Source organism: Rousettus aegyptiacus, unplaced genomic scaffold (genome assembly GCF_014176215.1).
Source record: "Rousettus aegyptiacus isolate mRouAeg1 unplaced genomic scaffold, mRouAeg1.p scaffold_m13_p_5, whole genome shotgun sequence".
NCBI lineage: Eukaryota > Metazoa > Chordata > Mammalia > Chiroptera > Pteropodidae > Rousettus > Rousettus aegyptiacus.
Window position 1 is genome coordinate 68,915,429 of NW_023416308.1, and position 16,153 is coordinate 68,931,581.

Consider the following 16,153-nt stretch of genomic DNA (forward strand, 5'->3'; position numbering starts at 1 on the left):
GGGCAGGATGAATAACTGTCCAATTCTGGAGTTTAGTGACAGGAAACACTGAACTGAAGATATAAATCATATTCTCCAATATCAGTTTTATCAGTAAACCAAAGGTACTATTTAGGACTATATATCGATTCATTTGTTCTTTTATCTCGATTAGGTTCACAACCAAGATAAGACGGAGAGGTGCCATTTATTGGATTTCCTCAAACCTCAACTTATATGCACATTTCCAGGTCATAGCCACTAATGAAATATATATTCTGTTCACTCTTCAGGGATTTAGCAAGTGAAGTGGTTGCATCCAATAATGAACATATATATCATATCCTATTCCCATTACTGCTAATCCTGTATCTTTTCCATGGAAATTTCATTTTGGTGTTCTGGAGTTTAGATAAATTTTTGTTTAGGGAATAGAAATATCTGAAGAAAGATAAGGGGATTGTGTTCCCATGTACCTCGAAACTACACCTCTTTTCCAGCATTTGCACTCACTATAAAATAGCTATTGTTGTGTACGTGTGTTTCCTACACTGCAATATTGCATTCTCATAAGGCCTCTAAATATATATAAGGTACTTGATATACTCTTATGGAATATATAATATGAACAGACTTCTTCAGTTGACCTTCATCCAAACTTCTTAATATTTTAAATATTTTATTATGAGTGTGCTGAGAAAGTTGCATTTATAGTTTCTAAGAACACTAGACTTTGGGGGCATTTTTCTGTAGATGGTAAGTCTCTAAGAGGATTAGTTAGCTTCATCTTGTCTATAGCCATAGACTAGATTTTTACTTGGCCATTCGCACTACTTGGGAAGATTATGTAATGACTAGTCAAGAGTCAGTAAAAACCCTTCAACATATTTGAAAAACAATTCAAAGCTTATAATTACCATTTTGTCAATCTTTAAGAATTTAAATATGTAACATCTTAAGTTTTAAAGTTTTAAGTATTTAAAAGATTTAAATATATTTTAATACAAACAAAAAATGAGGCAGTGAAAAAGGGTATGGATCATCAACGCAGAAATTAGTGATTGTCATTTTGTAGGATAGCTTCTATTGACTATACAACAGTGAATATGCTAAAAAAATATATATCTACTCACCTATTTTTCACAGAAATTCTTAGGCAAGTGGTATTATCCATTTTACAGCTGAAGAAATAAGCTAATCAAAGTAACGTGTCAAGGTCACACAGCAGATAAGTGACACAGACTTTAACTTCAAATCTCATATTAATACCCTAGTCATCTCAAATTGAGTCTTCTATCACAAGAGCTGAATAAACAATCTACTGAGGCATGGGGGAAAATACTAGAATTTCTACTTATGTCTCTTCATAAAACACCTTTTTCACTTCTGTTTTTTTCATTAATATAATGTGACCAATAAATATATATTTGATCTGTCTTTAGTTCCTGGCTCAGAGCTCCTAAAACCCTTGTAATTTCCTGAATGCTAGAGGGGACAGGGAGCTTTTGTTTTCCTGGCACACAGCTCCTAAAATCCTTAAAATCTCCCAAGTGATAAGAGTGTCTATGCTGAGATGACTGGTGGCTGGGATCCCCTACATAGCTTCAGAATGTAGACTGGTTGCCAGAAAGAACAAAACATGATTAGAGAGTTGAAACTTTCAGTCTCCCCTGGCCCCTACCTCAACTTCCAGGGAGCAGAAAGAAAAGGAGAGGGGCCGGAAGCTGAGTTCAATCACCAACGGCCAAACCAATGAATACATCGAGGTGCTGGGAGGGTGACACACGCAGAGAGGGCACACCAAAGCTGCACGCACCTACCTCTCAGTCCATACCTGGCCTTATGAATCTCTTCCATTTAACTGTTCCTGAGATATACCCCACTTTTTAATAAACTAGTAATAGTAAGTAAAGTGCTTTCCTGAGTTCTGTATTTCATTCTAGCAAATTACTAAATGTGAAGAGGGTGTTACAGGAACCCCCAAATGTAGAGCCAATCAGAAGTATCAGTGACAACCTGGGACTTATAAATGGTGTCTGAAGTTGGGGCACTTTTGTGAGACTGAGCCCTTAACCTGTGGCATCTGACACTAACTCTGGATACTTAGCATCAGAACTGAATTGTTGAACACCCAGTTGGTGTCCTGAAAAATCAGAATGGTTGTTAGTGTTGGCAAACACTGCACATAACATGACAATTATACACACACGTTATATATATATGATTTATAATTAAATAATTTATGATTGATAATATATAATATACATTTATAATATATGACAGTTAAATACATATAATTTGGGGGTTGCATTACAATGTAGATTTAGCTGCTATAATAAAATGCAAAATAATAGTGGCTTAAAAAACATAGAGGTTTATTTTTCTCTGACCTACAATCGAAGTGTAAGCATATCAGGGCTAATATTTCAGCTCTATGTGTCAAGAACCAGGCTCCCACTTACGTTATTGCTCTACCATCTCTGGTGTTGCCCTCGTTCACTGGACCTTGGTCCAATACTCAAGGTCCAATAACACATCTACATTCCATACATTCCAGAGGAAGAAATGGGCAAGAGGTGGGCAAATCCTTTCTCGTTAGGGGCATGACCCTGAGTTTACATTTTATTTTTGCTCACACTCTATTGCCCACAACTTGATATCTTAGATGTAAAGGAGGCTAGAAAGTAAGTCCTTATCCTGAGCAGCCACAAGCCCCATAAATCCTAATATTATAGAAAAAGGAGAGAACAGATATTGGGGGTCAACCAGAGAACCACTGCCAGAAGGGTACATACTTCTATTACAACAGTTTTTGATATTTCCTACCTCACTGGTACAAAGAGAGACTAGAGACATGGGAAAACCAGAGCAAGTATAACAGACTTTTTCCAGGGTTGGGATTAACTTTAGGGTCACCAGACTAGAAGGAAAAAAGTAAGGCAACATGTCCCAGAAGGTGAGGGAAATATATTTGTGAATTCCAGTCATGGTTAAGAATACAGACTCTGAACTCCCTCTATTAAGATCAGAATCCTGGCTCCACATTGCTATGTGATTCTGGACAAATTATTTAATCTCCATGTATAAAATGTATCTATCACATATCACCGTTGTGAGAATTGAAAGAATATCTGTAAAGAACCTGACACAGATCTCACACATAGTAAATGCCCAATAAATGTTGATAAATACTATTACTAAAGATTGGAAGTCTATTGGAAACCAAAGAGAAACCAACAATAATAACTAGAAAGGTTATCAAAAGGATTTTAACACTTCCTTACAGATCCTTAACCAGCCTGTACTGGTCTTAGCAATCACATTCATTCATATCAGGGCAAACTGGTTCTGATGGTACTGTGTCAAATAGCCTTTAGCATCCATGTAAGGTATGTGCCAGGGCCTAGAGGGTGGGCAATCTGGTATATGGCAAGAAGGCCTCTGCCAGTGAAGCCCAAAGCTGGCAACCAGCTCTTCAGGGGAGAAGGAGGAACCAGACAACTGCCCCAAGAGAGTGACAAATCTTTGCTAGGTCAAGGAGAAGGGAGTTGGAATAGGAAAAGCGAGGGAACTGAAGTTAGAACTAAAATGAAATGCCATGGTTGTTTTTCGGTCAACAAAGTCAAGGGGGAAAAAAGGAAGAAAAAAATAATAAAACCATATGCTTTTTATTCTGTCCAATCTGCCTCATCTCTATATTGTTATAGAGCTTGCGACACAGAACGATGGTTAAATTCTATAGCAGATTATCTAAATGGGTATTCTTAACAAGCACACATTAATTTTTTTCCTTTTATAAGCAATGACTTTCCTCAGTGAGATATTTCACTGTTACTGTAAAGTTGTTCTTTTCTAAAACTTACTGGTCTTATGTTCCATTTTCTTCCAAGTCCAGATACTTTTTAAAAGTAAAGTTTTTTGAAAAATTAAGAAAAAGAAAACATATCTACACTAGTTATAGCAAAGTCTAGAAAGTAAAGAAATGTTACAATTCTATAATGAAGCCGTAAGAGAATTTTTAATATCTAGAACTGGCTTTCTTTTTATTACTAGACTGTACTCTATTATATTTTAAAGCTTATGTGAATATTTTCAAAATTAATATTCATAAATATTAGAATCTTGATTTGCCAACATAAATACATAAAAGAGTATATTGCGAGAGGGAGTAAGTATAACTGAGTCCCTGTAGTTTTAACAATCTCTTTGATATTATGTAACATATTTCAGAATTGGAGTAATAGCATATCAGAGTAATGCTGAGAGGAGTTTAATAAACATTTACATCAATTTTTAAAATAAAAAAGAAAAATCAAGCAAGTTTATTTAGAATTATTTCAGTGATTAGTACCTTCTCACAAAAACTCCCCCAGAAGACACTTTTTTCTTCACTTCCCTCTTCTCTTTGCTTGACTCACAAGAATAGTCATCTTCCTACAAAGGAAGACAGCCAGATAAGATTTCCATTCTAGACACATTTTCATCTTTCTACATTATCTGTTCCAAAAGAAAAAATTTAACAATACTAATATTTTCAATTCTGGATTAAATTTCTTTTAGGATTTTGCATAAATAAATTCTTAAAACAGTACCAGAGTATCATATTGTACTGATTTATAAGACTGAGAGGCACCTTGAGAAACCATCCAATACTATCTCTATCTAACACCTTATTATTTCTGCTTCTTTCTTAGACTAACATTTCACAACATATTGCTAACTAAAATGAACAAAGTGTTAGCATGTCATCTTTTGAATTCTTTGCAAGCGCAATAGTACTAGAACTCATATTTCCTGGCTCCTCCATTTTCTCCTTTGTATTCACACAACATTCATTCCTCTGCTGTTCTTATGTTCTTATCTCATTTTCCACTTTGCCCTCCCATCCACTGTTTCTGAGTATTTCTTATCCATCATAGTATTCCCAGTACCTGACACAGAAGATTCACCTAATAAATGCGAAGGGAAGAAGGAAGAGAAGGATAGAAACTCAGTGGATGCTCACTGGATGTTAATCATCTTTGAATAATGCTTCCAGCGAAAAATGTGCTGCACCCAGTTAGGCAAGACATATATGAATGTAAAGGCTCCAAGAATGGCACAAGGCATATATCCATGGGGAGAGCTCATGACTGGAGTTAGTATTTCCCAGGGTGTTCCTACCCGCACCTTCACTAATGAGGTCAGTCAGTTTAACTTGAATGGTAGTATACAAACATGGAAGTAAGCTGCCATTATCCCGATACCACCTGAAAAAACTAGAACCACATGTTTGTTCTCTGCCCCGCTCTCAGCTGCAAACATGAGAGAGGACTAGATGGAGAATCTGGTAGCCCTCCCTTATAGTGTGGCAAGGCGCTGGTGAGCACAGGGTAATACAGGTGGTCTCTTCCAACTGGTTGGAAGACCAATAATGACAAACCTTTCCTTGAGAATTGGCATATGGTGCCATTGTATTTCATACTTTACAAATTTAACAAGGTAAAGCAAGTAGTATTACCAACATTTTAAAGAAGTCCAAGAGGTTAAGCAACTTACCCAAAGGAAGGATTCAAATCTAAATTTTATCTGACACCAAAGTTCATGTTATAATTATTCCTCTATCCTGTCTTCTAGCAAAAGCGAACAGCAAAAACATGCTCAAATATTCAGTTCCTACAACTGTCCTGTATACACTACACTATAGTATACACAAGGAGTAAGATATGGTTTCTACTCAGAAGTCTGTGGTAGAGTAGTAGATACAAAAGAAAGTGCTCAATTCAACACCCCCACCTCCAAGTTTCAGGAGATTGTTAAGATCATTAGGGGATGGAGATGTAAAGATGTCCATGAAAACAAAAAACCAAAACACTGAGATAGGGCAGGATCATCCAACTATATGAAATTAAAGAAAGAACACAGAAAATGTAAGGAAAGAGAGGTAGCTATTTGTCAGAGGTAACCAATTTTCTAGAAAAACAGCAATAGTTATTTTCCTTTACCTACCTTCATATATGCTAATGTCAAAGGAGCTTTTAAAAATTCCAAATACTCTGGAAATGATTAAATACCAAAGCCTCTACTAACACCAAATACATAATTTGTTCTGTGAAACCAAGACTTACTATATAACTTCTTCAAAAAATATGTGCTTAGCACTCAACAGGCCTCCAAGAAGAGTTTGTTGAAATTTACAAACTTTCAAATTTCTGAAGTACCTGCATTTAGTGAATATGCTTCACCAAAGTTATTCATTTCCTCATCACAAATTATACCTAGAAACAAATTTCTCCTTAATATGTGTTTTCTCCTAAATACAGAAAAAAAGAACTGTAAGATTGAGATACTGAATATATAAATCATGATGCCTAGGCATCAAAAGCAATTCTAAGGGTAAACGCAGCCTAATATTATGACGAAATTTAAAAATCCCTGTATTAAAATGTATATATTTTAAATAAAAATAGTATTTTTTGTTCTGAAAGAATTTAGAGGTTAGATGAAGTGATTAATAATACTATATACATGAAAGTGTTGACACAGGTTATATATTTCTAAATTATTGCTTGAGTACATAGAATTCTTGTTTTTAAAAAATTTCAATACAATCTGAGAAGTTCTGGGAAGTATATGAACCTAAAAGAAAATAAATTCCACCTTTCTAATTACAAGAACAGCCTCTTCTTAACAAGAATGTCAAAAGAATATAATGAAAGAGAGGAGAGAAGTGAGAACGAGTGTAAGAACAAACATCTGGAACTTCTCTAGACTAAGAGCTCAGCTTGGATAAGCTCACTTAAGCCCTCAAATTATTCCAAGAATCATTATAGATTCATAGGCAAGAACGTCAAAGGACAGAGAAAAGCCCAGAGACCAAATCAAAACCCAGTCCAGTTCCATACCCTTGTAGACAGAAAACCAGGGTAAGTTAAACATGAAAGTAATCATGGAAGATTACCAGTTCCAGGTTGGTCATTCTTGATTAGCAAGCACGGTCCAGTGCATTGGACCAATGACTTTCTGAATGATACTAGTTTTGGAGATCTACTGGATATATAAAGTTCCTGGCACTGAGCCCAACATATAACAAGTACTCAGTAACTTGCTGTTGATGGTGATGATGATGTTATTAGTTATTAGTTAGATGATCTCATGGAACTTGAATTTTGGTACTGTGGGTAAAGTAAGCACCTAACTATAAAACAAATGATGAGGTGTCATCAGAATAATACAAAGTGCTTGGTGAAAGAAGAAGAGATTATATTTAGTCAAAGAGATTAGGTCAGAGGGATCAGGGATTAGGACTGACAAATGAGATGGCTCCTAGAGGATTTTGAGAGGCAAAGTTGACAGCCTTCAAGGTATGTGAACAAAATGAACAAAGGTTGGGTGGTGGGGCAAGTTCAGAAAAGAGGCTGTATGTAGGAGAACAGGAAAAAAATAAGGCTGATGAGGTTTAATGCAAGCTAAAATGAGATAATACGTGAGAAAGCAATATAAAAAGTTATCACATCCAGTTATTATCGTTGTTGTTGTTACAAAAAAACCTACTTCAGTGCATAAAATATGCCAACTACTTAAGAAACCATCAAAAAAATTTTTCTGGGTAAAATTATACTATTAAATATTGTTTTACAGGGGAAAACATCTTAAAGGTACAGTTGTAATCATTACAGGTCCTGACCAGGAGATGGTAGAAAAAAGATTTAGTCAAAACTTCTTGAAGAATCTATATAAATAAGCACTGAACAAAAAGTTAATTTTACTTAAACTTTATATATTTAGATTCCAAAATAAACTAACTCTTCCTACTCTCAAATGCATAGGGCTCTACACATTTACCTGTCTATTATGTTTATTCAACTCAAATATAGAAAATGAAAAGAAAAAGAAGAAAAGAATATGAAGGAAGAATAAAATACTATGAATACCACTAGATAGAAAATACCTCAGGATTTCCACACAGTATTTCTTTTAACATCAATACCTTGCCGTAAATTAGATGTTAACCCCATTTTAAAGATGAGGAAATTGAGATTAAGAAGTTTTTACAGAAGAGAAAATAAGCAGCATTGTATTGCAGCTACCATAAGAGGTCATTGACATTTACTCATTTACAAAATTTAGATAACCTAAAGCAAGACTTCAAAAAACACTGGGCCTGGAGTACAGGGACCTTGTGTCAGCTCTCCTAAAAGCAAACATTTGTTGTTAGAGAGTAAGGTTTTGCAGAGAATGTGCTATGGAGTATGAAATCAAACCTCACCCTGGGAACAGATGCTTCTGGACAAGAAAAGAATATTTTAAATAGCTAAAAAATACTAAAATTTTCTAAGTAGACAATTTGGAATGACTAAAAAGGAGGGCAACTTTGGTGATCTCCAAAAGGTCTAAACAGCTGGAGATGGACATTAAGTTCCTGCCACTAGGTGGAGAGGGAACATTTGGAATACAAGCGGTAGTTTATGAAAGTCTATGTCCTCTAGTCCGGTAGCCAACATGACATGGCTGCATAGGCTGGCCCCTCTGTACTCAAGTGTCCCTAGGGGTTAAGGGTGGTATAAGATGAACATTGAAAAAATGAAGAAAATGGATTATTTATAATTATATCCCTTGGAAAATTAAGCCCTGGTGACACACCAAAATCCAGAGGGTGTCTGAATTTGTGTATGAATAGAAATACACATATGTGTTTGTAGATGAATAGAATATTGTCTGCTATGAGACATATCAAATCATTCACATGAGCTTCCTGTGGAGAGTGGTGGAACCCAGCATGGAAAGGAATGTCTGCCCTGCTTTTAGTATTTTACAACAAGCACATATTATTTTATTATTATAGAAGTGATTATTGAAAAGACTAATGATAAGTTTATACAAAATAAAAAAGAGCCAGGAAGTCTGCATTACAGATTAGATGTGAGGTGATACAGGTCTGGTACAGAATTCACTCACCCATGATAACGAAAGAAAACATTTCCCTATGAACAGGAAATATGAAATGCACCTGAATCCCTACATTTTGTCACATGAGCTGTCCACAAGGGCCACATCATGACTGCCTTCAGAAGAGAATGAGGGTCAAAGTTTCCCCAATGTACTTTCTCCCTGTTCTATTCTGAGACTAGATGGTCTGATATGCAAGTTCCACTGGGGTTTCTTGCTGTCACTTTCACTCTATTTTCTATACTCCACCTGATTTTCTATACTTGTTCTTCGTATCTGTTTCTCATAACAGTTTCTTTTTAGCTTCCTTCTACATTATTGTCCTTTTTCTTTATCATTCTAAGCATTTTTCTATATTCTAGAGCTATATTCTGAATTCCAAGTTCATAATTTCAGCTTAGAATTCTGAAAGAATAAAGGTTACAGAGTCAAAAGTTAAAGATTGAATACTGATCCCACCATTACTAGTAGTGTGAATTTAGACAAGTCACTTAACCTCTCTGAGCCTTGGTTTCCTCAGATGTTAAATGAAGGCAGATCAAACGACATAGAACATGGGAAAGAACTTTGTTAAGTGTTACAAATGTTAGTTTTGACTACTCTGTAATCTGATCAGAGGATGCTATGACAACTTTCGCACTGGTTCCTTTCTATTCTTAAAACTGCTCTTTTGAGGAGCTGAAGCTTTCTTACATGGATTCCATTCAAAGCACTTTATTTTGGCTATTTAGAATGTTAAAATATATATATATACTCTTTATCTTAAAATTCTTATTCATCATTTTGCTTAAAAAATATTTTTTCTTTATGTGGTATAATAATAACAATAACTACTGCACATTTATGAAACAGGCTGCTCTTCTAACCAATATATATTAGATATATATGCACGTGTGTATATATATATAAAGTTTTATATAGTTATATTTTCATTCATGTATGTATGTGTGTGTGGATATATATGTGTGTGTGTATATATTATAGATATTTATACATATATATATATAGATACACACACACATACATACATACATGAAAATGTATATATATTTGTTTAATCGTTACAACACTCTAGGGAGTATAAATCATCTCGAGTTTACAACTAAGGCGTAGAGAGATTAAATGACTTGTTCAAACCAAAGAAGGTTATAGCCAGAATTCAAATCCAAACAGCCCCAGTCTAAAACTTATACTTTTAGCTACTCTTGTATATTACTTCTTGAGAAAGATAAATGTGTTAAGAAGGACACCAACCACAGCCACAAAGTTGGGGACCTGAATATTTTCCAGGGTCTCCCTGAGTTGATCCACCTCGGCTCGACATTCATCCAGCTGACATTCTAATTTTTCTCTACGTAGTCGTTCATATTCCAGCTGGCTCTGCAACTCTTGGATAGTCCTATCAAAAGAAATTTTGTTTTCAGTCAAGCTCCAATGTGAACTAAATATTATTTCTGGCAATAGTAAAAAGTATTCATGCATTGTATTTAAGACAAATAAAAAAATAATTATTTGACAAATATGTATTGAGAGTCTACTATGAATCAGCACTATTCTAGACCTTGGGGATACACAGGGAACAAAACAGTCCAAGTCTGCCCTCATGGGGCTTACCTTAGCAGTGGAGGAAGATAAACAGTAAAGAAAATGAAGTAAATATGGTTATGTTGGAAGGTGATAAATGCTTAAGGAGAAAAAAATTAAAGCAAGAAAGAATAATATAACATGTTGTAGAAGAGGGGGTTTAACACTTTATACACAGTGACCAGGGAAGGCCTTATTGAGAAAGGGGTTTCTGAGCAACTTCCTAAAGGAAATAAAAGAGATAATTAAATAGACATCCGGGGGAAGAGCATTCCACACAGAGGGAACAGAAAATGCAAAGGCCCCAAGGCAGAAGTATGCCTGATAAATTGGAAAAAAAACTGGAGGCCAGTGTGGCTGGAGTACTTTCAAGTATACAAGAGAGAGTAATAAGTCAGAGAGGTAAAAGGCAGAGCCTTATAAGTCAGAGCAAGGGCCTAGGCTTTTACTGAGTGAAGGAGAAAACCATGAAGAGAGTCTGAACAGAGAAATGGCATGATATGACTTAGGCTTGCTTTGTTTTGTTTTTAAGGATGTAAAATTTACCTTGAGTGAAATACACAAATATCAAGTGAAAAATTAGATGAGTTTTGATTAACGTGTAAACTCTTGTATTCCACCACTACTGAGATAGAGAATACGTCCATCACCTCAGAAAGTTTCCTCATGCCCTTCCCAGGCAACCCTCACTTCCACAGGCAACCACAATTCTGAATATCTATCATGTTAGATTAGTTTTGCCTATGCTTATAAATGAATCTTTTATATTTTTATGTACCTTTCTTATTTCAGTCAACAGTATGTGAGATTTATCTGACTTAGGTTTTAAAATGATTACTCTGGATGCTGTGTTGAGAACAGACTGCAGGGTATGGGGGCAGAGAATCAGGGAGCAGCGACAGGAAGCTGGGAGACATATTAGGGAGATGTTAAGATAAATCCAGGCAAGAGATAATGTGATTTGAACCAGAATTTTTTTCCTGCCTTATTGTTTGATGGTTATGGGAAGAGAATTCCCAAGGCGTGCTGGGTTGGATGTCAAGTGCCAAGGAAGGCAATCTCAGCGAACATAGTAGTTGCTCTGGTACAGAAATGAGAGGGATTAAGACTGGGGACAGGGAAGAAGAATATCAACTGTGGACGCTTAGAATTAAGCAAATAAGGAGAGAAAATCATCCCCAGGACAGAGTAAAACTATGTTTTATTGTTGTGGGAATTTGAGCTAATGGATAAAAACAAAAACAAAAGGGCATCTCTCAAACCAGCACTTATCTAGTTTTTCTTTATAATTAGATCTAAGATCAGGAGTTTTTATCCAAAGAATAAATGTTTTAAGATGCATTCTACACAAAGTGTAGAACAAATGCTAGAGGAGAATTAAAGCTTAGTCAGAAGAAACACTGCAGTCCCAGCTGATATGAAACTATACTCTGGCACAAGAGCTAAGGCAATCTTCTTTAAAAATCTCCTCAAAATCACATCAATAATATAAACATTTCACACTGAAATGTGAACTTTAGAGTAAAAGTTCCATTAAAACTATTAAAATCATAATGATCTTAGATAATAGGTTTGGAGTCATATAGACTAAGGCTCAAATACTGGCTCCACCCTCCAATCCTTATTCAAGTAACTTAATCTCTATATTAAGTCTTGGTGTCCTAATCTGTGCAACGTGCTCTTGGAGCTGTGAAGACTGCATGAGATAAGGTATATAAGAGGCTTATCTAGTGTCTGGTGCATGGTAGTATTGAGAAGTAATACAAGCAGCTACAGCAAAAGTATAGCAATCTGCCTTAAAAGAGAAGCAAAGGAAACCAAAATTTAAACTCATTATCTAGGAAAGAGTTGTTTCACTTTTCAAGACTACAAAGGAATCTAAAAACTTTCAGCTAGGCTTTCGACAAAAGACAATACAAAAAATATTCGAAATCTCAAAATACTGTAATCCTTATAGAAAAAATGGACAGCTAACTATCTGATTTAAATATAAAGCCCCTGATTTTAAATATAAATATCTTTTTTTGGCCTGCCACAGCTTCTCAGTATCTAAAATCCTACTAAAAGAGAGTATTTTGGCTCAAGGCTTTGTCTTCTACTCGAATTCCCAAGTCCTCATAGAAAGACAACATATTAATCCTTATCAAAGATATAGATGTTACTCTGCATTTATTTAGCAGACCTCTTACTGAGTCTAGATTCAAAAGAGGATGGAAGGAAAAAAAACAGGAGGTTCTAAGAACATGAGGGAAAGAGACCCAACGATAAGAGAGGGCAAGAAAGGAGGAGAATCCATGTGTGCTGCTCTTTACAGACCCAAGTTCTGATTAAAATAAAAGTCTCCTCTCCTGTCTTCCTTTGTACACTATCCACTCCAAAAATCAGATAGATAAGCAGAGAAGCACAGGAGGAAATAAGCACCAGGCATCCTCTATTCCAGCAGCCATTAATTAATTAGAGAGGCACCAAATGTGCAGAGAGCCAATTTAGGGTGCAGAAAGTAAAGAATGCAACTGCTCACTGCTTCTAGACATGAGAGCATTCTCTGATGAGGTACTACAGCCAGTAAACACAGGATTGGGTCTCAGATTCTTAAGTAAACAGTCCAATTTTATAGGGATGGATAGAGACTGTGTTTTGGTTGAAAAGCTCAAAGTAGCTGTGTTCTCAAAAACAAAAACAAAAACAAAACCCTCTTTATGGAGTTCTAGGAAGAAGAATTGTAGAGAATGGTCATGCAAAAATGTGAATGTACTTAACACTACTGAACTGTCACTTAAAAATGATTGAGATAGTACATTTTATGTTATGTTATGTATATTTCACCACAATAAAAAGAAATCTTAACACCTCCATATGGGGGCTTAAGAGGAAAAGAGGATGGAATCTTATACCCATTGATGGAGATAAAACAAGTTGTTGGTCAAAAAGCCCTCACGTGGAACTGGGAAAGATAACTAAAAACAAACCATTTAAGTTTTAAGAACATTACTTTTCAGATTCGAGCTGTTCTTTCTTCTGCTTTAGATCTTCTTCTGTTATCCCTCCCAACTGTTTATAGTTGCTCTCAGCAATTTCGAGAAGGTGTCTCAATTCTACAATTTTCTTATAAGCTCTCACTGTAAGACAGAGTTGAATAGGAATGCAATTTAGATAGGTGACAGCTCATGTACTCACAGGATGCTGGCACTGGAGCACATTCTTCCTCTAGAGCCAGTGTCTTTGTGGTTTGGGGAAGGGGGTGCAGAGAGAGTGGTATAAATATAGAAAGATAAATAAATATCAGTAACAGAATATTAAGATGAACAAGCAACAGGGAACCTAAATAAAGCATTTTTTCCTGCTATTGGAGGATGTATCAGATGGTTATGACTATTAATACTATAAACAAGAAGTTTTAAAGAAGATTATTGGTGTTTTAAGACTAGTGGTGTATTATAGAACCATGCATAATTTATAGGTCAGAAAATTAGAAAACTTGAAATATGTTGGATTTTTTAAAAATAAACAAGAACTAACCCAGTCCCAAAATTTTAGGGTTACTTGTAATATCTATGCAAGAGGATACTGAGAGAAGTGTGTTGCTCTTAGCTATTCTCCAACTATAAAACCCATGATTTTTCTATCCTTTGTGGTAGTGCTTCTCAACCTGGAATGACTTTCTCCCCAAGGTACATTTGACAACAACTGAATACATTTTTGCTTGAGATTATGTAGGTGTAGAACAGGCTATCAGCATCTACAGGCTCAGGGTGCTACTAAACATCTTAAAAAGGACAGGAGAGCTCCTTCAACACATAAGTATGTAGCCCAAAATGTCAACAGTAGAGAAATTGAGAAATGCTGCTTTATGGGACCAGGTCAGCAAATCAGCCTGTACTCCCTAACACCACTCTGATTTCTCTCTCAATAGGTTAGAGCTGTATGTTTCAAATTGCATATATCAGAATCAACTGAGGTGCCTTTTTAAAAATGTACATATCTGAGTCCCATACCAGACCTACAAATTCAGGTATTAGTACTTAGGAAAAAACTCCTGATAGACAAACAGGTTTGAGAACCACTGTAACTACTAGCAAGCAAGTAGAGGGGATTTAATAAAGTTTCATAAAAGAGAAGATCAAAAGAACTATAGCTATTTAGCTTATATAATAATTCTTTATTATTTGAAAGTTATGTTTTGAAAGAGCTGTTCTATGGTATCATCAGGGTAAGAACTAGGATTAATTGGGATTAGTTCCAGGAAGAGAGATTTTTAACTCAACAAAAGAGAAACCTTTCAAAAAAACGAGAGTGATCATGTATTTGTGGAGTGCCTATGATGTGTAAGACACTACAATCAGTATTTATACATTTTAATCCTCACAAAACCACTGTCAAAAGATGAAACTGGGTCCCCTGGGCAATAGTAAGTGCCTTGGCACTAAAGGTGATTGAGTGGATGCTGGATGACACATGACAGGAATGTTGAGCCAGGAGTCAAACCTCAAATGGTTATAGAGTTCTATGATACCTTGATTCTAAATATAATTCACTGAAAAGTGTTCTAAATTGAGGCTCGGTTCCAGAAATCTATGATGACAAGATATCCAACTGGTCTTGTGTAGGTACTCTGACAAAACCAAGTGTCCTAAGAAAAGGTCATCCTGTCCTTTGAGTTTTTCCCTGGAATAAAATTAAATAGGGACAAGAAAATAGCACATAACTTCATATATAACACCCCAATTGGGCATTAGTGAGCCACATGGTATGGCAAAGGTAAAAGAGTGCATCTGTATCGAACACACCACAATAGGAAACTGTTCTAGTCATGTTCTCAACCCTTCCTGAAATGTCTTTAAAAATTTTGTGATTCACTCACAATGATAGCCCTCACAGGTATCTCAAAGTGAAATTCTACAAATCAACCGCTCGTTCTCCACAGTTCTAAGTCCTTGTTAACTCTGAATGCAACCAACAAAAAGTAATCTAAGCACAAGCAACAAAATAAAAAGTAGATAAACTGGATATCACCAAAATTAAAAACCTTTACATTACAAAGGACGTCACTGAGAAAGTTAAAAGGATAACTCCCAGAATAGGAGAAAATATCTGCAAGTCACATATCTGAAAAGGGACTTATAGCTAAAAGTACTTCACAACTCAATAATAAGATGATAAACAACTCAGCTGAAAAACAAGCAAAGGATTTGAAAAGACATTTCTCAAAAAAAGATGAGCACATGAAAAGATACTCAATATCATTAATCATTAGGGAAAAGTCAATCAAGACTATGAATTACTACTTCATACTCACTAAAATAGCTATAATCAATAAGACAAGCAATAGCAAGACTTGGGAAAGGATTTTAAAAAACTGGAACCCTCATATATTGCTGGTGGAAATGTAAAATTGTGCACACGTTGGAAAGCAGATTGAAAGTTCCTCAGAATGTTAAACATAGAGTTACCAGATGACCCAGTAATTCCAACTCCTACAAATTTATCCAAAGAAATGAAAACATATGTCCACACAAAAATATGTACATGAATGTTCATAGCAGCATTATTCATAATAGTCAAAATGTGGAAACAACTCAAATGTCCATTAATTGATGAAAAGATATGTAAAATGTGGTACATCCACACAAAAATATTATTTGGCAATAAAAAGAAATGAAGT

At 35.4% G+C, this 16,153-nt stretch overlaps 1 protein-coding gene across 1 annotated transcript in view; it reads right to left on the reverse strand.

Annotated features, from left to right (window-relative positions):
• Positions 1–3,628: 3,628 nt before the first annotated feature.
• The window catches only part of ANKRD42 (ankyrin repeat domain 42), a 42,164-nt gene continuing 29,639 nt past the window's right edge, over positions 3,629–16,153 (reverse strand). Inside the window, exons 10-12 of the mRNA XM_016160343.2 lie at positions 13,484–13,610; positions 10,162–10,306; positions 3,629–4,413 (exon numbers count right to left, since the gene is read on the reverse strand). Of these exons, the coding sequence (XP_016015829.2) occupies positions 4,324–4,413; positions 10,162–10,306; positions 13,484–13,610 (362 nt within the window). The 3' untranslated portion in view covers positions 3,629–4,323. The remainder of the gene's footprint in view (positions 4,414–10,161; positions 10,307–13,483; positions 13,611–16,153) is intronic.